General features: G+C 40.6%; 2 protein-coding genes and 1 long non-coding RNA gene across 7 annotated transcripts in view; 2 read left to right on the top strand and 1 right to left on the bottom strand.

Moving 5' to 3' along the window:
- Positions 1-7,526, top strand: part of SLC12A6 (solute carrier family 12 member 6) — an 89,007-nt gene extending 81,481 nt beyond the window's left edge. For all 4 annotated transcript variants that reach the window (XM_007180455.2, XM_057542891.1, XM_007180456.2 and 1 more), the window contains 7 exons: positions 798-993; positions 1,572-1,741; positions 2,453-2,584; positions 3,173-3,280; positions 3,481-3,665; positions 4,069-4,202; positions 5,479-7,526. In XM_007180455.2, coding sequence (XP_007180517.1) covers positions 798-993; positions 1,572-1,741; positions 2,453-2,584; positions 3,173-3,280; positions 3,481-3,665; positions 4,069-4,202; positions 5,479-5,570 — 1,017 coding nt within the window. In that variant the 3' untranslated portion in view covers positions 5,571-7,526. The remainder of the gene's footprint in view (positions 1-797; positions 994-1,571; positions 1,742-2,452; positions 2,585-3,172; positions 3,281-3,480; positions 3,666-4,068; positions 4,203-5,478) is intronic.
- A 9-nt stretch (positions 7,527-7,535) lies between these two features.
- Positions 7,536-13,022, bottom strand: EMC4 (ER membrane protein complex subunit 4). 2 transcript variants are annotated; one of them, XM_007180458.3, is made up of 5 exons: positions 12,833-13,022; positions 12,380-12,494; positions 9,553-9,706; positions 9,075-9,235; positions 7,536-8,822 (listed from the first exon to the last, which is right to left on the bottom strand). In XM_007180458.3, exons 1-5 carry the CDS (start codon positions 12,916-12,918, stop codon positions 8,787-8,789), a joined length of 552 nt encoding a protein of 183 aa, XP_007180520.1. In that variant the 5' UTR covers positions 12,919-13,022; the 3' UTR covers positions 7,536-8,786. The 2 variants fall into 2 exon arrangements, with proteins under 2 accessions (XP_007180520.1, XP_007180521.1); XM_007180459.3 differs by lacking the exon at positions 9,075-9,235.
- A 3-nt stretch (positions 13,023-13,025) lies between these two features.
- LOC130707597 (uncharacterized) lies at positions 13,026-22,170 on the top strand. Its single transcript, XR_009007496.1, has 3 exons — positions 13,026-13,208; positions 13,952-14,032; positions 21,534-22,170. It is a non-coding gene; the product is annotated as an uncharacterized LOC130707597 (long non-coding RNA).
- The last annotated feature ends 317 nt before the right edge of the window (positions 22,171-22,487 follow it).

Raw genomic sequence — 22,487 nt, 5'->3', positions numbered from 1 at the left:
TGGATTTCATTTTGGAATGCTTTGAAACCCTAGAACTAGAAATGCTGAAGAAACATTAGTCCAGAATGATCATAAAAATAAATAAAAAGCACGGTATCGGAAATCAAGAGACCCCAATTATCCTAGCTACACCGCTGACTTAATCTGTGCCTTTGGGAAAATCATATCTATTTTCCACACCATTATTCCCTCTACCTTTCCACCAAGAGAGTGAAGTAAGACTAAATGAAATATTATCTCCAAACTGGCTTGAATAAATAATAGTAAAACAAATACAAGTGTCGCAAGTAATCACCATTAAAATATCAAAAGAGATGTGGAAGTAGCAAAAACAAAAAAGAAAACATACCTGAGATAATTCTAAACTGAAACTGAATCGTCACATTGAATTTCTAGTAATATGAGTCAGGGCAAGACTGGGACTAAGGAAGCAAGGAGATTATGTTCACACTCACCCTGGGCAATTAAGAAGGAATATTGAATATTCACTTTGTGACAATCCCTATTCTCAATTTGTTTGGTATGTTAGAAAGAAAAGCAGAAGAGAGGAAAAGGTAGAGGAACTATCAGTACATGTAGACAACTACCTACATACGTAGTAAGCAGTTAGCAAGTGAAAAAGGCAAAGGATAATAAAATTTCATTGGGATAAATTAAACTTTTTGAATTGTTCTGTAGAAGATAACGATCTTATGCAGAGTTTGGAAGGGGGAGGGGAATATAATACGGAGAAGGAGTAAGAAGTTAAAAGACCCAGGATGAAGTAATTCAGTGTTGACATTCTGTCTCTCTTTCAGACCATAAAGCATCTAATGGAGGCAGAGAAGGTGAAAGGATTCTCCCAGCTGGTGGTGGCCGCCAAGCTGAGAGAGGGCATTTCCCACCTCATCCAGTCATGTGGCCTTGGGGGCATGAAGCACAACACAGTGGTGATGGGGTGGCCAAATGGCTGGCGCCAGAGTGAAGATGCTCGAGCTTGGAAGACTTTTATTGGTACAAAACATTTCTCATACTATCCTGAGGGCTCAAATAGAGGATATACCCTAACCCCACCCCCCAGCCTCCTAAAGTAGAGACGATGTCCTTGCTGAAGCATAGTCTCATAAGGGCACCTAAATAACTACTAGTAGTAATAACCTGATTCTATTCACCCCCTCCAGCCTTACATAATGTTCATCAGTTGTTTATCTTGCCAAGTCTTACGTTAGGAATTACCTCTGAAATTGCCATATTTCCATGTGTGATCTCCCACATTGACATTCTCACAGGAATTGGAAGAATTGTTCTTCAGCATCAAAATCTCCCCAATTCACGTATCCCCCACTTAGAAATGTAGTAATCAGAATACACCTAGTAATGTAAATCATAGTTCTCAGTGTAATTCTGTTAGCTATTCAAATTTTTCTTGATGATTTTCGTTACTTGATTTGGTATAGCCTACTGTGTAAATAGGACACCTTGCTCAAAGAACTGTCAATGGGCATTATCCTTTCTTTGCTGACATGGTAGGAAGCAAGGTAAGCCTAAGGATTCATCTCTGCTTATCCTGATTCTCTCTGTTTTCTCCCTAGGCACAGTTCGAGTGACGACTGCTGCCCATCTGGCCCTGCTCGTGGCTAAAAACATCTCCTTCTTTCCCAGCAATGTGGAGCAGTTTTCTGAGGGCAACATTGATGTGTGGTGGATTGTGCATGATGGGGGGATGCTCATGCTCTTACCGTTCCTCCTGAAACAGCACAAGGTATTTTCACACCTTTTAAAAAAAGTCTTTCTCCCTTAACTTCTGTCCTGGTTCACTAGACAGAGAGTCTTCCTTTCATTCTATAGTGTTGGGGCTTAGAAGACTTGGGGATTATTCTTGGCTTTCCATGATTCCAGATTCAACCTTATAAGAAATAGTTTTCTTTGTAGTTGATACCTAACTATCTCCAAGGGAAATTCAGCAAATTAATAGAGCTCCATATGAGCCCTTGGAAAAAAACATTACTAAGTGAATTACAAAAAAGACAAAGACCAAAATACTGGAAACCTAAGAGGGTGTGTGTGTATCTTATACATATATATGCTCATCCTTTGGTAAGACTGAAATTTAAAATAGTAAATATTATAGTCTGCACAGTGTCACCAGTATGCTATCTGAGTTAAGCACCCTCTTAATGTATCACGTGCCATCTTTTCCATTTTGCCAGTTTTTTTCTTGTTATGAAATAAGAACTCCTTTAAACTATATTTTATGTGTTCCTTTGTCAAGCTTTTGCCCTAACAATAATATAGCAAGTAAGTAAAATAAATAAATAAATAAATAAATAATAATATGGCAAGTAAGAATCTAGGAACATATACCCTGAAACTGTACAAGAATGTTCTAGGCAAAAGTGCCATTTGTTTTAAGAAATAACTCTTTTTTGCCTTCTTGCATTTAATTTTCCAAGTATATGTGGTACTTTCTCAGGTGTGGCGAAAATGCAGCATACGGATCTTCACAGTAGCCCAACTAGAAGACAACAGTATTCAGATGAAGAAGGACCTGGCCACCTTCCTGTATCACCTTCGCATTGAGGCAGAGGTGGAAGTTGTGGAGATGGTGAGAAAGCTGAGTTTGAGATCAGAGAGACTACCCTGTCATTCTAGAACCTCTTCTGGTTTGGGAATTTCTTCAGCTGCAAATGTGGATTAATTCCTTAGTTCCAGCAAAACTCTCATATGTTGATCTAGATAAGTACAATGCATATGTGATGTGTATTTAGTGGTAGTTTTTAATTTTTGCTTTCCTGTTTGTTTGTTCCATAGCCCTTCTATTTCTGCCAGATTCTTATCTGCTTAATATAGTTTTATTAGGTTTCAGTTCATATATTCATGTTAAAATCACACATAGCTTTTTTAAAAAAATAACTTGTAAGTATTAAAAAAAAAATAAGAAGACTGGGGTTTTTGTTTTGTGTTTCAAGGAAACACATATGTCATGGTTAGATTGTGGAAAAGACTCAGGGCTCTGGATTTGATCTACAATCCACAATATTATTATATTTATGTTGCTCAATGACTGAGCAAAAACTAAAACCTAGGTTGATATTGTGATACTTTCTCTGGTTTAATTTAGTGAGTGGAAATGAAAATATATGGTTCTTTCTCTTTTGTGCTTCTTGCCTACTCTGTGTGATATCTACGGCAGCATGACAGTGACATATCAGCTTATACTTACGAGCGCACCCTGATGATGGAGCAAAGGTCCCAGATGCTCCGGCACATGCGACTATCCAAAACAGAGCGGGACAGAGAGGTGAGATTTTGCTGCACTGACCTAATCCTGGCCCTGTGAAGTCTATCACTGAAAGGGATGATAGTATTGTTCTTAGCATGACAGATTCTTTCCTGATTGCTTTATTGGTTATTCCATTATAACCACATTTCAAAATAATTAAAGATGAAGCATGAGAGAAAATTGGGTATAGAGTCATAGCTATGTTGGGCCTTCCTCAGGCACAGCTGGTGAAAGATCGGAATTCAATGCTACGATTGACCAGCATTGGCTCTGATGAGGATGAAGAGACAGAGACCTATCAGGAGAAGGTGCACATGACCTGGACGAAAGACAAGTACATGGCATCCCGGGGGCAAAAGGCCAAGTCAATGGAAGGATTCCAGGACCTACTTAACATGCGTCCGTAAGTTTTCCTACTCACAAGCTTATCACTTAATATAGTATCCTAGTTAGTGCCACAGAGGTGGCACTGCCTGAATACACAGGACAGAATCTAGTCCTCTTTTCACCCCAAATCCAGCCATCTTTCTGTTGTTTGCCTATGCATATCAGCTACCAATTAACACTGTACACAAGCTAACCATCTTTCTTCCTGTCCATACTGTGTTCCTGGTATAAAACAAGCAAATGTAGAATGAGAAAACCATGATATCAATATTATAAGGCAATCAATCATTTGTTCATTACATCAATCATAGGTAAAGCAAAAAATCTCTAAAATCTCAAGTTTTTTAAAGTTGACGATATGCCTAGTTTTCTCTTTGCCTTAACCCACCTGTTTCTTCCCCACCACGCTCCCCTTCCAGGGACCAGTCCAATGTGAGGCGGATGCATACAGCTGTGAAGCTCAATGAGGTTATAGTTAACAAGTCCCATGAAGCAAAGCTGGTTTTGTTGAATATGCCAGGGCCACCCCGAAACCCTGAGGGTGATGAAAACTGTATCCTTTCCGAGAGCAAAACTTCCAGTAGGGAAAATCTTAGCCTGTGTTTTAGATGGGACACTAAGTAACTGTAAAAGTCATTGTCTATGACTTCCTCTCTTGAGGAGGGAAGACTGTTGAAAGTCTCAGGCAAGGATCCTTACTTAGTGATACCACTCTACTTCAGGGGAGTTGGGTATAACATGTTCTCTCTGAACCCTAAAGAGACTTCTTAGGTGGCATATTTGCAACATGACTTTTAACATTCAGTGTGTAGAACCCTTTCTGACAGTCCTAGAGATGGAACACCCACAGCCCTTCTCCTTTCCAGGCTCTGCCCAGTTCGCAAAGCCTCTCTCTTTTGGATGGAGTCAGGGGAGAGGCAGTTGAAGTGTAATCTCCTCTGAGGGGGGAAGATAAGCTTCTTCTTCATACCCTAATTCCAGGATTGTTTTTATGGGACCCCTTCAGCACTGCAATGGCACAGACTGGTCCATTCCCACCAGTACCATTAAGGAAAAGAGGTTAAAAGAAAACAAAGAGTAAATCAACTATATTTGAAGAAAAAAAGAAAAAGAAAGAAGAACTGGCAGAAAAAATCTAACTTGAGCAGGTTCACTTGGAAATTACTGGGATTCTCTCCTGGAATCTTACAAGCTGCCCTGTTGTGGCTTTTTCTTCCTTCTGCCTTATTTGCTATGTAGTAGTAACACATTACTTCTGGGTTTCCCCCATTTTTTTTTTAATATTTATTTATTTATTTATGGCTGTGTTGGGTCTTCGTTTCTGTGCGAGGGCTTTCTCTAGTTGTGGCAAGCGGGGGCCACTCTTCATCGCGGTGCGCGGGCCTCTCACTATCGCGGCCTCTCTTGTTGCGGAGCACAGGCTCCAGACGCGCAGGCTCAGTAATTGTGGCTCACGGGCCCAGCTGCTCCTCGGCATGTGGGATCTTCCCAGACCAGGGCTCGAACACATGCCCCCTGCATTAGCAGGCAGATTCTCAACCATTGCGCCACCAGGGAAGCCCCTCCCCCATTTTAAAATAACATTTAGAAAAAAAATCTAACAAATGGGAGAGAGTCTTGTATTATTTATGCAAAGAGGCTAGATCCCCAGATTACTTCAGAGTTAGATTGAATCCAGAGTTCAGACTTCTCCAGTTCTGAATATATAATAATTAAAACATGCATGTTGATTTTGCAGCTTTGTAGTCAGATAAACTCAGATTATCATGATGCCAGGTTTTAAATTGTGCTCTTCTCCTGCCTATTTGTCTCCTTGACAAATTCTGAAGACATGGAGTTCCTAGAAGTGCTCACCGAAGGACTAGAGCGAGTCCTTCTTGTCCGAGGTGGTGGCAGTGAAGTGATCACCATTTATTCATAATCTACCCCTGAATGACTCTGCTGGGCCTCACCTTTCCAAAAAGGCTTCCATCCTCCATGGAAGTGCCAGCTCTTTACTACCACTCCCATCAACTAGGGACCTGTGTTCTGTGTACATCACGCTGAACTCTTAACGAGCTGAGCCTCAAGTACTTGTGCAGAAAAGTACAAACAGATCTGCTCTTTGCTACCATATGACCTGCTGTCCTTAAAGAAGAAGCAGATATTCCCTCAACCTCAGAACAATGCTCAAGTCCTACAAGCCATGCCTGTACCAGATAAAGGCAAGTTAGAATTAACAAGCTAAACCAATAAAATGAATTGGCAAAAGGGATGCTAGAAATTCAACTGAAGACAAAAGACAAGTACACATCTAACATTAAAGGTGAGTCTCAGAAGTCATGATTCAATGATGACACCATGTGGGTAACAGCCAGAGAGACACAGCCTCATCATACTAAAGAATTCATGGCCAAGTACACGGGGAGCTAACATCTTTGTGGAGACATCCGTGGCAAGCCAAGATGAAAATTTTCGTCAGTGTATCCACTGCTCTCCAGGACTCTTAATTTTACATTAGGGTACTAATATATAAAAACTGAAACATGAAACTGCAGCCCCTACTTCCTCCAAAATAAGATACCCCCAAAATATGTTTAAGTACACATACGGTGTTGTATATTTCAGCTGTTTCTCAAACCCATCCTGTGGTTAGGATTGTAATACAGGCACTGTTACCATGGAAGTTGTTTTTTAAAAGGTTGAGTAAAAATTCTTTCTTTCAGGTTCTTTGCAAATGGACAAACTAAGCGAACTCCAAAATGTAGCTATCAAGATTTACATAAATGCAGTCTGTGGTTACCTATGAGACATGGGCAAAATATATAAGCTGTTATCTAAGAAATGCAGATGATGATGCATATTGACCAAGAGATTCTCCTTTCCTTCTCCCTTTTATGCCCTCTGGGTTATAGGCACAGATCAAAAATCATAGGAACAAACACACTAGGAAGACTGGCTAAAATCCTTTCCTAAAACCTTTGAATTATCCTTCAAAGGGAGAATCCAGCAGTGGAATTTGAAGTTTATAGCCATACTCCTTCCGTAGTGCCAAAGTTACTGAGCTGCTGCTACTCTTCTTACCTACTTCCCTGAAGTGGCATGCAATTGGCATTGGCCTGTTTCCAGAATCTTCTTTCATTAGGAAACCTGTGGACTCATTCCCAAAGCCAGCCATAGTGAAGACTTGAGGGCATGCAGCTCAGCACTAAGTATAAGCATTTTTTTTTTCCTTTCAATTTTATTCTTCATTTTGACTGCAGAAACTTGGATCTGAACTAAGAGATTATCCAAGGTAACAGTCTTCTATTTCAGTTTTGTTTTCAGAAAGCTCTAAATGTGTCAAGGAAATGCTTCTGCAAGCTTAGCTTTTTATTTGCTAACTTAATGATCACAAAACACCTGCCTTTCGAGCATAGGGAAAGTGCCCTGTGTGACTGAGTGGTAATTTCATATATGTGAAATCTTCATTTATTGTACAGGATAGATAGGGTATTCCAAGAAACTATCTTGCCTGTATTCATGTCTGCTTTTGAATTTCATTTTATTAATGATAAATAGTACCACTCTTTCATTACCAGTAGGATATGGAGCAAGCTGACTTGCTCCGTAGTCCGCAGACTATTCATCTGACCCTTATGGACAGAGGAGAAAAACCCTTCAATATGGCTTAAGAAACTGAGTCATTTTGGTTTATTCCCTTTGCTCTTGTTTCAGTGTCCCAGCCCACTCAGGTAGCAAAGCGGACAAGATCTTTTAAGTCTTTTTTCTGCTGCTTCCTGCAGAGGGTAGAAGCATTGTTTACAACTTTCCTTGCAACACTCCATTGCTAAGTTGAGTCCAGCAGTAGTGGAACAGGTCCCCTAGGACCCAAGCTAGTAAAGATCCATGCTCTAAAGGTCAGGAATTCCTTTACATTTACACAAAACCTCTGGCCAAAGTGATAAATATTTTTTCCCGTATAGAAAAAATACGGGCAGGAAATAAGGTTAGTTTTACAAGAGCTTTTTGTGGCTGGAGCTCTGTAAGAATCCTTTGAAGGGATAATGGAATTAGCGGCTGCTAATACAGCCCCTACTTTAGGCCCTAAAACACAATCACTGTTACATGGGGAAGTGGTTATTAGGCCAGATTTAAACTCATCTCTGTCTAGAGCATTTCATGTCTATGTGTTGCTTATGTTGTCTGCAAGGTGTCTTGTCTCTTTTAATCACTGCAAATAAAGCAATACCGAAAACTTGATGAGAAAATGCACCTTAGGGGAAGGGGCTTTGTGTTTCAAGCAGGAAGAGAAAGGAAAGACCTCCTCCTGCCTTTTGAAGATATCCAGCTTTTAAGTCTTAGCTATGACTTTACCAGGGCAGGTTATGACAATATTCATTTTCCAACTGCTGGCCCTCTGCCTTTTATAGCTATCTTAAAAGCTTAAGTTTGAATTGCAGCATCTGTCTTGACAGGTGCCAAATTCCTTTTGGCAGGGGAAAGATCACTACTTTGTATCTTCCGTTGCCTCAGATTCCTGTGTCCCCAGAGATCTCACCAATCCTCTTTCTCCCTAAACATGTTAAAAATCCATTTTTGTGGATATTAAAGTAGCAATTACACTGTAAGCATTTTATGTGCTTTTTTTTGTCTGGTTTATTTTTCTTTTCATCATGTATAATCTGAATTCAGCATTATTTTCTCACATTTCTCTAGTATCTCCAACAGAATTTTTATGTCCCAGCTTGTGTTAAATAGAAGTGAAATATTAAGGAGGATAGATTTAAGGGAAACTTGTGCAACTTTTTTTTAAAGCACTGTTCTCAACCATTTAATTTATTAAAAGGAGATGCTGCTGTAGCTCTTGATTTATCAGCAACCACTCTTTTGTTTACAGAGTTATGGTTTTATTTGTTGTTTTGCTCTCTACTGGAAACATAAATAAAGTTTTCTACCTTATTTTCAGTCAAGAGTTGTGGTAGTTTTTTTGTGTTTGTAGTGATATGTACATTGTCTTTCTAGGATTTGTCTCTTCACCATGGAGAAAAGAGACCTTTTGGTCCTTTTCAGTGAGTGATAATGTTAAGGGTTAGTATGCTGAGGAGGAGCCACTGGGCATGAAGGCGGCTGTAAATGAGATCCAAATACATAGGCACCACGTGCTTCTTTCTCAGGTTCACAAAAGCAGTCCTCCTCCACTGAACTCCATCCTCTGAAAAAAAGAAAAAATGAATAGGTTAATGGTGAATGAGTACTGAAATAACTTCCTGAATCAAGTACTTAATACTTTAATCATAAGCTCTATTTTGCTTTATCTTTAAAATATAACAACTTCCAAACTCCTAATGGATCTTATTTCTTAAGAAATGAGTTCTAATAGCAACTGTGATCCCCCACCATCAAATGGATCAACTATTTACTGTACATCACATCTGCCCCAAATTTAACTTTCCTTTTGCCTTACCTCAGGGGGCTCAATGAAGGCTAACCAATCTGATGCATGTGTAGGCAAGAGTCCCATTGACTGGCACTTATAAACAGCCAATGCCAAACCCATAAGGTTCCCAATGAGATACACCAAACCCTGAAGAAACTTCTGGCTTGAACTTTCTAGCATCTTGAAAGCTGTTGGGGTAACAGAAAGTGTCAAAAACCAAAACAACTTTTTTTTCAATACGAATCAGGCCATATATTAATATATATAAAACAGACAGTCCAGTCCCATAGTAAGAGTACAAATAGAACCATTAAAGGTGAACAAAAGCCCACAAGCACCATTTCCTCCTCCATGCCACCACCACTGCCATCACCACCCTACACACACTCCTACTGCAACTAGCCAAGAGCTAGCTGTGCCAAAGACTTCCCGTAATGGGTTCTGCCGAAGAATTTGCCTTTGATTCTTAAAGCTTAGGGAGGATTATTATTTCAAGAATACTTACTGGCTGAAATGGCCATAAGTGCCTGAATGGGTCGCCAAGCCATCATACACACCATCATAGTAGGGAAGATGGAGATAGTATTGCCTGCCATGTACATGATGAAGAGGTTCATGGGAATCTGTTTCAGGGGACCCAAGGCAATGTCCCAGCAGCGCTAAAACAAACACAGTTTTAACCTCTGATCACTATCCTCAGTCCTACGTTATATCACTGGTGTTAAAGTCAAATGAACACAATTCCCGACTCTGTGCTTCTGAGTGAGCTGACTCCTCAATTCCACCACCTCTGCCCTTCTCCCACTTTGCCACAGGAAGCTTGCTCTTCTCCTAAAGATAAGGCATCTTCACCATTTCTGTGTTTCCCCATGGGTTTCCCAAATACCATTTTTCCCCCATGACTTGCGGTAAAGAAAAGACTTCCCTACTTTTGTTCTTATACTTCTGCATCTATCACTGGCCCATCTACAACTGAAGAACTAGATAAATCCACATAGTGGTAGATTAGCATACCTCAATAACTAATAGAACAAACAGACAAATCCAGATATAGAAGATCTGAATGATATTATTAAACCAATTGACATATAGAACACTGCACCCAACAGCTGCAGAGATCACATTCTTTTCAAACACACATGGGACATTTACAAAAACTGACAACTTACTGAGCCGTGGAGAAAGTGTCAATAACTCTCAAAGAACTCAAATCATACAAAGCATATTCTTTGATTATAATGCAATTAAGCTAGGAATCAATAACAAAAAGATAACTAGAAAATCCCCTATGTGTTAGAGTGGAAAAATGTGCTCTTAAATGATCCACTAATCAAGGAAGAAATTTCAGTGGAAAACAGACATATTGTTAACTGATAACAAATACCATATATTAAAACTGGGGGAAACAGAGCTTTGAGAAATTTACACTCTTAAATACATATTGGAAGACTAAATAAAAGTATCTAAGCATCTATTTCAAGAGGTAAGAAAAAGAATAAATTAAACCCAAGGAAATGGAAAGGAAGGAAATCAAAATGAGAGCAGAAATTAATGAAATTTTCTTAAAATCAACAAAGCCAAAGGTTTTTTCGAAAAGATTAAGAAAATACTGGTGAGCCTGATGAATAAAAAGCAAAATATTCAACAGCAAGAATGAAAATAGAGACATCTCTATAGGTCTTCCACATATTAAAGTGATCAATATTATGAATTTTGGGGAAATGGCTAAATTCCTAGAAAAAATAACAACTTACCTAAACGGCATAAGAAGTTGGAAATTTAAATAGTCTTATAACTTTAAGAAACTCTGTAATTAAGCCCAAATGGTATCCCTTGGCAAATTCTAAACATATAAGGAAAAAATAAAGCCAATCTTATACAAACTCAGAGAAGAAAAAATGAACTCATTACTGTAATATGGGGCCTCATAAATACCAAAACCTGCCAATGACATTATGAGAAAAGTTTACAGACCAGTATCACTCATGAACCTAAATACAAAAATCCTAAACAAAATATTTAAAGTAAATCTATCTATATAAACAGAATAATATACCCCTGTCCATTTGGGTTTATTCACATAAAAGAATAAATGGCCATATGTGTAAACAGTTCCCTTATCTGTCATTTACACAGATCACTTATATGAGAGTTTATTTATAGAATTCTTGTTTTTTTTAAATTTTTTGGCCCTGCCGAGCAGCATGTGGGATCTTAGTTCCCTGACCAGGGATCAAACCTGTGCCCCCTGCGTTGGAAGCATGGAGTCTTAACCACTGGACCACCAAGGGAAGTCCCCATCTGAGAGTTGAAATATATCAAATCATCCATACAACAGAATTGTTCTAAAATACGTATTTTATAATAATCTGCCTTTAAAATCACGCCATTTTAGTAATACCTATCATGTGTTATTCATATTATGCTTTGATGTACCAAGATGAAAAATGACAGGACACTTATCAAGAAAATCACTGACAACAGCTCTGTCATTTCCATGTTGTGAAAATCACTGCATTTCATGAATCAAAGTTCATTTAATATTGAACAATATTAAGGCTGAGAGGAAAGTGCCAGGCACTGTTCGAGGGACTTGGGAGACAAAATCTTGCTCTCATGGAGCTTAAAAGAGTGAAAAGAGAGATACTAAAATAAGTAAACTATATATGAATGATATGGAGAAATATATATGAATGATATGGAGAAATATAAAGTAAGAAAAGATTGGGAGTGCCATGAGTAGACTTCACTAAGAAGGTAACATTTGAGAGACTGAAAGGAGATGAGACAGCAAATCATAAAGGTATATGGGGGAAAAGGAAAGAACAAGTACAAAAAGCCTGAAATAGAAGCTTCCCTGGCACATTTAAGGAGCAGCAAGGAGGCCGTTCTGACTATAGGAGTGAACAAAGGGGAAAGTGGTAGGAGATGAAGTGGCTTAGACCAGGATGATAGATTACAGCAATAAGAATTAAGATCTTGAATCTATTTTGAAGGTAAAACCAACGGACTGTTCTGACAGGTTGGTTGTGTGGTATAAGGGAACTCCAGTAGAAAAAGATGACTTGAACTGGAACGCATTGCTACCACTAGCTAATTTTCAACCTACTTCCTTATATCTTATGTTCAAACGTCTTTTATTTTTCCAATTATTGAGCACTTTTGGCTCTGATATGTCAACTAATGTAACACTAATCTCAAGCAGTTTAGCTACCAAATATTCGGGATAAGGGCCATCTACAGTAAGACATTCATATGCTGCGTGGGAGAAGAGGGTGGGTGTGTAGGTCAGGACTGGCCCAAGGACTATAGTGACATCTATACCTCTGTACCTTCTCCACTAGGATCCGGTCTGTCTCTTGCACGCTGGTATCAGGCACTTGCTTGTCCAAGTAACCAACTGGGTACAGCGAGTCTCCCTGTCCACCGCCCCGGTCACTTCGGCTCCTAGAGACCAAAACCAAGAAACTAAGGTTGCAGCCTTCCACACTTCATATTCCACATTTCCCGTTCGAATCACAGGAATAAAGATCCTCAGATGCATCTACCCAGATTAGACCAAGCCCTCTCGTGGGTTCGTCAGACCCTTGCCTGTAGGGAGGAATGAAATAAGCATCCTTTGGTCATAGAAACCTCTATGGCAGAGAAGCCGCTAGCTTCCCAGGAGTCGTTTCTGGGCCACCTATCCTTTTCAGGGAGTTGGGCCTGAGGGTTCAGGTCCTATTCCTCTGGGGTAGTGCTGGGGTGGGAGCTCTCTGATGTCTAACTTTGCCCATGCACCTCACCTGCTGCCTCCTCCAGGTCCGCTCAGCTCAATCGCCCACTTGAAGCGCCGGCCTCGGTTGGCCACCAGGCTCCCCTGGGCCGTCATGGCAACGGCCGCCTCCCAAAGCTGCAGAGCTCCCGACCAAAGTGCAGTCGGGCCTCAAGCCCAACGGCGTCCACGACTTCCGGGGCTCACTCTGCAAGTCCACATCCGGCGCGTAAATGTATACGTCACTTCCGTTCCGGAAATTGTCAGGCGGCTGACCGAAGGGTGTGGTCGGAACTACATAAGGTGGGAGGGAAAAACGGGAGGCAGAATGTAAAGCTGCCTGAAGCGTCTTCCTCGCCTTCCCTCCCTTCTGAAGAAGACCTGCTGGGTGTTCCCTCACCTCTGAGGTGCGTTTTATGGGACAGAGGGAAGTCCATACTGACTCTCCATTAGGGGTTGAAGCCCTGAAAAGCGTCTGGAGCTCTTACCAGTTCCCGGGAACACAAGATTCAAATCTCTGTTTAAATCCTGGCTTCACCACGGATTGTGTGACCTTGAGCGAGTTACTTAGTAGCTTCTGGGTGTTGAATGTCCACCTTGTTCCAGGAACTTTGTGTCTATTATTTCATTTAATTCTCACAGTAACCCTGCGACGTAGATCTGTTCCTGCTCCGCAGCAAACCTAGGAGGCAGTGTGGGCGGGTTAAGGCTCTTGGGCTCAAGATTCAGACGGTCTCCGTTTGAATTCTGGCTCCGTTACTTAATTGCGTGACTTTGGGCAAGTTAGATTCTTTGTGTTTCAAGCCTTTCCATATGTACCTGCTTTCGAGGCTTGTTCTGAGGTTAAATGGAGTGCTCGCCACAAGTGCATGACGTGTTTTTTAATGTCATTAATCTTCAACATTATTCGTAGTGATTGGGTTTTGTATTCAACTGTATACCTATATCATAATTAAACTTATTATTGGGTTTTTACGTTGTTTACTGTTTTTTTTCCCTTTTATAACCAATGTTGCTGTCACTGTCATTCAAATCATATATTCCTTCTAACCTTTTAAAGTACTCTTCTACTTGCTATAAAAATTTTTAAGCTATAACAAAGTTTCTTTGGTCTCAAGGGTACTCCAGGTCTTTTATTCCTTTGTTCTAGGAATCCTCATAGTGTTATTTGCTAAAAACGTGCTCCAGAGAACGTGAAGATGTTGAGACGGAACTGAGGAAAGGTTCCAAGGTCAGATAAGTTCGAGATACTGTATTCTGCACATACATCCCAGAGATTCTCGGTGCTACTAGTATAACATTAAAACCACAAGAAATGATTCAGTAAATAATCTCCTTTCATTTTGTTTCCCAATCTGCCTGAATAACAAGCCTCTTTTTTTTTTTTCCTATCACATCTGTTAATGTCCAGTGCAATCAATGTTCCATAGAACACAGAGGGCAACTTGCTATATACGTGCTAGAATTAAATAGAAAGAAGAAGGCAGTCTTTAAAAATCTGACTGATATTTTTTAAAGATTGTTAGAATATCATTAGAAATAATAGATCCTTTATGGAAATGGAGTTTCAGATTGGAATTAAACTTTTGAGGATCCAAGTTTTTGCACAAAAATGTGTTTTGTAAGAAAAGTAAAGGGAAACATATATTTTAATCCTGACTCCAAATGAACTCCTAAGAGAGGTAGGAACTCTCTTGGCCTACATTTCTTCATCTATAAAATAAGGGACTGGTACTAGATAACTTCTAAGGGTACCTTCTAGTTCTAAAATGTATTTTTTTGGAATACATATTTTGCATATTATTCTTTCATATATGGTATATTCATAGAAAGAAGACAAATCATAAACACATAAAGGAATAATGGGGTTTCATATCATTTTTAAAAATTGTGCTTTCCCATACTTTTAGTAATTCTCTGCATTATGCGGGTACCACTTTTGGATTTAGAGAAATATAAATGTTATTAATTATAATATGACATGATTCTACACCTAGAAGTGGAATGGTTCTGTCCTAGATTCAAAGGAGACTCATCTTGGGAGCCCTTGAAAAATACTGATGCCTTGGCCACACCCGCAGAGATTCTAATTCATTTGCTTAGGGTGGAGCAAGGTCATCCGTATTTCTGTATGGCTCTCCAGGTGATTCTCCTTTGCAGCAAGGACTGAGAACCACTGACCTAGAGTGTTTTGTTGCTCTAAAATGGCAAGGTTTGAATTTACACAAAGTAATTTAAGCAATCATTAGTTTTTGAGAGCCTCCTTTTATGCCTCCCACTGGGATAAACTTGAATTAGAAAATAATAGAAATATTGAAATTGTAAAAATAAATGTTAAACTTCCTTTACTCTGTGGCTTTGAGCAAATATGATTTTAATTAAAGAAACTGTGAGAAGGCAAACCATGATTCCACAGGTCATATGAGTTGCCTTGTTTGACTTTTACAATCTGTGCCACCTACGCAGTTTTGGTATTTGTTTTTGTAAATATCTTCCCCGCCCCTGCCACCCCACCCCCCAACCTCTTTAGGAGTCTGAGAAGCTGACTATTTCTAATACTTCATGCCATTCTCTTCAGAGCAGTTGCATTTGGATTGAAACTTGAACAAAGAAATTTCTATTCACATAGCCAGATTTGTGAGAATGGATCCCTTTAAAGGAAAAAAAGCTTTACAGCTATGTCTTAAGTTTTTGGTCTCTGCCATTTTACAGTGTCCCTATAATAAATCTATTCGGCTATCCTCAGTGGTCCAACCAGTTCCCCCAGTGTGCTCTAAAAGCTCCTAATCCTTTTGGCAGCTTAAATAAAATGGACTTCTATTGCAATCTCCATTTATTTGTGTTATTTAACTCTACTATCATTATTGCCTTCTGAAAAGGAACACCTTACTATTGCACCATTCATGATGCAGTTTATTCCGTGTCAGTAATGGGGTTTTAACAAGAGGAAACTTTCCTCTGTTTTGTCTGTTTGCATTTTCAAACCTCTTTAGTGGAAAAAAAAAAAAAAAATTTTTTTTTTTTTTTTTTAGTAAGATCCTACCTTGCTAGTTCTTGTTGGGTTTCTGCATCATTTCTATGCAGATTACAAATTTTTCAATTTCTAGTTCATAGCTCTGCAGTGTCATGAAATGCTCCTGTCAGCAGTGACATGAACTAATATGGTTCTGGGAAAAGATGTTGGTTAGTAATACCATTCTTCATTAGCAATTACCTTTTTTTAATTTCAGGAAGACTGTTGTGCAATTCACATTTTACCTGCAATTCACAGGTTCCCATTATAGCACTTACCCAGCACTTGCTTAGGAAGCTGGGAGAATTGCCATTCCCACAGATCCCATTAAAAGCTAAGAATGACAACCATAGCATGAGTCATAATGATATATCACTGATAGCCTAACATGTTTCTTAAAGCTTGGTTACTCTGGATTCATGCTAGTGATTAATTTCAGCTATCTTGGAGGTGGGCTAAACTGTTTCTACACCAAGGATCTGAATGACTAATCCAGGTCCTTTGTGGCATTTCTTCTTATGTGCTAATTTTAAAAAGCCTCGATTGGTTCTGTTATAAAGCATTGTTTTATAGCCTGAGTTTTTTGTAAGGAGGATTGTCCTCCCAAAATTCATATGTTGAAGCCCTAACCCCCAATGTATTTGGAGATGGGGCCTCTGGGGGGTAATTAGGGTTAGATGAGGCCATGAAGGTAGGGCTCTCATACTGGGATTAGTGTCCTTATAAGAAGAGACGCAAGAGAACTTGCTGTGTCACTCTGCCATGTGAGGACACAATGAGAAGGTGGCTGTCTACAGCCAGAAAGAGAGCTCTCGCCAGGAGCTGAATCAGCACCTTGATCTTGGACCTCCCAGTCTCCAGAACTGTGAAAAAATAAATTTCTGTTGTTAAAGCCACCCGGTCTCTGGTATTTTGTTATGGTAGCCCAAGCAGACTAATGAAAGGATGAAGTGGAATTCAGAAGAATTGAAGGAGAATGATAAGTACCTTTTGTGTTTATTGAAGTGCTTTTGAAAGATAGTCATCCGTTAAAACATAAAATAAATGTAGGATTGTTTAATTTGTAGAAGTTTATTACATAAATGGAAACATATTAAATACTGCACTGACTTGTATTTTCACTTAATCCATCTTGGATGTCTTCCATGTCTGTCACTCAGATCTACCTCATTCTTTTTAAAGGCTACAGAGTATACATGGCATGGATGTAGGATAATTTAGTTAACCAGTCCCTAACTGATGGGCATTTAGGTTGTTCCCATTTGTCACTGTTACAAAAAAATTACTATGAACATCCCTGGGTAGTTTGTAAGCACAGTTCTGTAGGAGAGTCATACAATTAAGGTCGCTTACCACAGAGGTTATACAGTTACAATATTAATAAATTCAAATAGGCCCTCCAAAATGTGCTAATTTACACTTTTCAAGAGTTTGTGGACTAAATTATTTTTAGTCTTATAGTGAGTTATATAGTGTCCCCCCAAAATTCACATCCACCTGGAACCTCAGGAAGTGACCTTAATTGGAAATAGGAACTTTGCAGATGTAATTAGTTTAGATGAGGTCATATTGGATTAGGGTGGGTTCTAAATCCAATAACTGATATCCTTATCAGAGGAGAGGGCACACAGATAGATATATGGGGTAGAAGTCCATGTGACGATGGAGGCAGATTGGAGTACTGCAGCTACAAGACGACGATTGCCAGAGCCACCAGAAGCTAGGAAGAGGCAAGGAAAGAAAGATTCTTGCCTAGAGCCTGCAGAAAGATCATGGCCCTGTCAACACCTTGGTTTTGGTTTTCCAGCCTCTAGAACTGTGAGAGATTGTATTTCTGTTGTTTTAAGCCACCCAGTTTCTGGTACTTTGTTACTATGGTCCTAGGAAACTAATACAAGTTTCCTTCTGAAAGAGAAAATCCATTCAAATGAATTAGGCTAACCAGGGTTAGCTTAAGTGGGAAATAATAACAAATACTAAAATAATATTGCCAAAGCTGCCAAATCAAATCCTAAGCTTTAAAACATTTGCACAATTTTAATTTCCTAATTGCTGTAAATTAGTAAAGTGATTTTTAAATTTTATTTATTTATTTTATTTATTTTTGGCTGCATTGGGTCTTCGTTGCTGCATGCGGGCTTTTCTCTAGATGCAGCTAGCAGTGGCTACTCTTCCTTGTGGTGCGCGGGCTTATTGCTGTGGCTTCTCTTGTTGCAGAGCATGGGCTTTGGTAGTTGTGGCACATGGGCTCAGTAGTTGTGGCTCATGGGCTCTAGAGCACAGGCTTAGTAGTTGTGGCGCATGGGCTTAGTTGCTCTGTGGCGTGTGGGACCTTCCCAGACCAGGGCTGGAACCCGTGTCCCCTGCATTGGCAGGTGGATTCTTAACCACTGCGCCACCAGGGAAGCCCAGTAAAGTGATTTTTTAAAATTATTTTAATTTAAAAAGAAAGACATTTATTAGATAAAATGGAAAATACAAATAAGTAAAAAAGATAGTTAACATCCTACCATGCAAAAAAGTGATAATAATAATAATTTTCATGGACATTTTGATTTAGACTCTCCCAGATTTTTTGATTTATATTTTGACTTATTTAACATATGTTTTATAATATGCTCTTCCATGAAGGGCCATGTTTTTATTTTTTGTAAAAGGCAAAGGAAAAAGTCCGGCTAAATCTTTCAGTTTTTAAAAAAACTCTGACACCTCTGCCAGCTGTTCAGTTTCTGTTGCTTTCATCCAGCCCTGGCCACAATCATGAGGCACCACCATGTTGCCCGTCACCAATTTCCACAGTCCTCCCCGCCCGGCCTACAGCTGGAGCCACACCCCATTTCCCAGAACTGGAGCTCGTCCTGCTACCCTCTGTAGATCAGATTATTTCTGTAGAATATTTGTGCTCTCGCCTTGAAAGGAGTCAGAGTTTAGGTAAGTTTGGGCAGCACTGCCTCTATCTTTCTATTTTTTTTAATTAATTTATTTACTTACCTACCTACCTACCTACCTCGCCACGCAGCTTGCGGGATCTTAGTTCCCCCCCATCAGGGATTGAACCCGAGCCCTCGGCAGTGAAAGCGTGGAGTCCTAACCACTGGACCGCCAGGGAATTCCCTTTCTTTTAGAGATTCACAATTAATGTTAGTATTTTAAAGACTGAGAAATGCTACAGTAAAGAAATACTTGTTTTATCCATCAGTTACCGAACTTCTTTGGCCAAGGAAGCCTTTTTTTCTTCTTCCTTTTTCCCTCTCTTTTCAATCTATCAACATCTTGCAGAACGGGTGTTCTGAAGAACACAGCTAATTTTGGATAGCCAGTTTAGGTTCAGACTCAATTTTGTTACTGCCAGCGTGGTTTGACCGTGTGTCCAGCTCCAAGAAATGGACTTCAGTCTTAGTGATCTTCCTGCAGCTCCAGTCTCTTGAGGCTGTAGACCTCCGTTGCTCTTTCAAGCCCCCTCCCCAAGGACATTATCCTGCTTCTCATGCTTGTTGTCCTGCCCGTTTCATTTCCTTCCTGCCTGCACCCTGCCCTTGAACTCCTCTCCGCTATGCCTGTTTGTTATGAGGGCCCTGGAGTATCAAACCCCCAAGCAACTGCATGACTGGACTTGTTTTGTGAAAGGTCGTAACTTTCAGATACCCTGTACTGATTACCAGGCTGTCGGCACCACAGCGAGTCTGTCTCCCCAGCATTGGCCCCTCTCCTGGAACTGGTCTAGTTCCAAGACTGCTTTTCCAAGGCAGCATTCAACCAAATTGTGTTCTTCTCAATCTTAGAAAAATCACTGGACCGGTAAAGTTGGGGGTGGGGAATATTTTGCAGAGAGAGAGCCACAATCAGTGTGCTATATACTATTAGAGTGTTTTATGTAGGTTACCCTGTTTCCCGACATCCCCTGAGAGAAGAGTTATCCTCGCTCTGCAGTTAAGGTAAAGATGGTGTAGAAGGGCCCAAAGGCAGTGATCTAGGCTTCTGATAGAGACGAGCCTTGCTCCAAAGCTAGTGTTCTTTCCACTGTAACATGCTGCCCCCTACCATCTTCCAGGTGACAGTATATGTAATTGCAGGAAATCTACTTGGGGAAGGAGGGAAACGGTCTCTTTGGCTTCAGATTTGAAAATCTAGAACAAATACCATCAACCGCTTTCCAGCTGTCGAAGTGCAACAGAGCTGCATCCAAAACAAACTGTTTTTAACAGGATGATCCCCTACCATTCAACAGCCCCCCACCCTCCACCTGCCAAACAAAATCCAGGAAGCTGCTGCTTCTGCCACCAAGGCATCTGTACCGTGGTGGTATTTGAAATGACCGTGGATCTTGCAAACGGGGAGTGAGCTTTGCTCCTTTCCACTGCTACTGCCTTATCTGAAACTTTCCCTACTGCCATTCTTTCCTTCCACAGTCTGCACAGGAAGGTGGGGAAGGGAGGAGCAGAATAAAAGGGCTTGACTTCTCACTTTGACTGCCAAAGTCAGCTGGAATTTTCCAAGGGCTCTGAGGCTGAGCAGTGGATGTAGTTAGCTATGGAATGGATGAGCTATTGTACTTTACGTTTCTTCACGCTTGGTCCTCTATCAGGCCTGGCATCAGTCTGAGGGGGTGAGAATGGCATCACCACAGTAGATGCTCTGGCTCTCTGAACCTCCGGCCTGAAGGACAACATTTTCATACCTAAGGCTCAATCCTCCCTCCCTCCCACTAGTCATCTTGCATCCTGGTGATAGATTAATCCTCCTAAAGTACTGATTTAACTCTGTCATTTCCCTGCTCAATGCCTATGCCTTGTTGTTTTTTTTAAAGTTTCAACTGCCATTTTTATTATTATGTGCATTTATAGTGATTGGCATTTCAATTAATATTATATGGATTGATCTATGTAATATGATATTTATCTTAAAAAGGCAGTTTACAAAGTTGTAAGGATATGATCTCATTTCTTAAATGTAGTTACATTTGCATAGTAAAATATCTGAAAAAAAACATATGTTCAAATGGAAACAGTGCTTGTCCGTGAGTAATAGATGGTTTCTAATAGTTTTTTCCTTCCCAAACACCTTTGCTTGATTATTCCAGATCTTCACAACCTGTCAGGTGACAGTCTTTGCTCCTGCTACTCTCCAGAGCTCTCTCCACCCCACTCAAATCGGGATAGACGGCAGTCCTGGAATTTATTTTGTACTTCCCCTGTCTGTCTGGAACACCCTGGCCTGTCAAAATCCTGTCCAGCTTGTCAGGCCCGACTGCAGCCTTCCTGCATGATCCCTTCCCTGACTCTCCACTCAGAAGCGTACATACAACTTTGCATGAGAGTTCTTTTCTCACATGGGTGTTTATAGTCAGGGTTATTCTACACACCGTCCCTGAATGATGTCCATACCCCTGTGAGAGGGGGAATGTAGGGCAGAAAGGCTAATTCAGCTGCCTGTTCGCTCAGATGGAAGGAATATTTAAGGCAGTCAGAAGGAAGCACTGAGGGAATGGCTAGAGAGGTGCACTCCCTTGGAGACTGTCCACTCTTTTTTAATCCCTTAACAACAACAAAAAAAACTTGATTGCGCTCCAAGGGGAAAAAAAATTCAACTTTATTGACTGAAAAATATCAATGAAGAAAACTGACCTGCATTTCATCACTAAAATGGTATATATTTCAAAAATAGCAATATGAAGGCAAATTTCTGTATTTTCACCTTAAGTTATGTTGACATTTGGCAGCCTCATGAGAACGATGGGCCAGAGATCTGTAAACCCCAGAACTAGAGTCTGAAGATGAACCTGCCTGAGACTGTTGACCTAAGAAGCTCTAGAAATGAGAACATCAAGGCTCTCCTCTGGCCTGCAGACAACCTGGGACCTTGTTGGAGCTGAGATCCTTCTATGTTCACACAGCAGATTCCCTGAGTCCTAGGACTCTGTTACTTGTCTTACTTCATCACCCAGCCTTCCTTGGGGGTAAGAACTGTGCCTTACACTCTTCACCCTCTTCTGGTGAGGGCCCAGCACAGTGCCTTTTGCGTAGTGGGTCATCGAGAAATTCCTGTTTGTGACAATGGTGATGAAGAAATAGTTGGAGAGAAAGTGACTTCACCCATGTGTGTTGAATTTTATTTTCTTTAAAACAGCACACCCGGGCTTCCCTGGCGGCGCAGTGGTTGAGAGTCTGCCTGCTAATGCAGGGGACACGGGTTTGAGCCCTGGTCTGGGAGGATCCCACATGCCGCGGAGCGGCTGGGCCCGTGAGCCACAATTACTGAGCCTGCGCGTCTGGAGCTTGTGCTCCGCAACAAGAGAGGCCACGATAGTGAGAGGCCCGCGCACCGCGATGGAGAGTGGCCCCCGCTTGCCGCAACTGGAGAGGGCCCTCGCACAGAAATGAAGACCCAACACAGCCAAAAATAAATAAATAAATAAATTTATTTAAAAAAAAGAGTAAGCTGCTAACTTAATTTGACTAAGGAATAGTCTTGCTAAAAAACAAAAAACAAACAAAAAAAAGCACACCCACTTAGTGGAAGTCATACTCCAGGAATGTTCTACGCTGCACACCACTAGAACCCAGGGCTCCTGCTCCCTTCACTCACTCACCCTGCTGGACCCTCTCAACAGTCCCCTCTGTTGACAGGTATGGCCCCGCACAGCGGCATGTGCCTGCTTGTGCTTGGTACAATC

This window comes from Balaenoptera acutorostrata, chromosome 3 (genome assembly GCF_949987535.1).
Source record: "Balaenoptera acutorostrata chromosome 3, mBalAcu1.1, whole genome shotgun sequence".
NCBI lineage: Eukaryota > Metazoa > Chordata > Mammalia > Artiodactyla > Balaenopteridae > Balaenoptera > Balaenoptera acutorostrata.
Note: the sequence above shows the minus strand (reverse complement) of the source record. Positions and strands in the feature narration are given on the sequence as shown.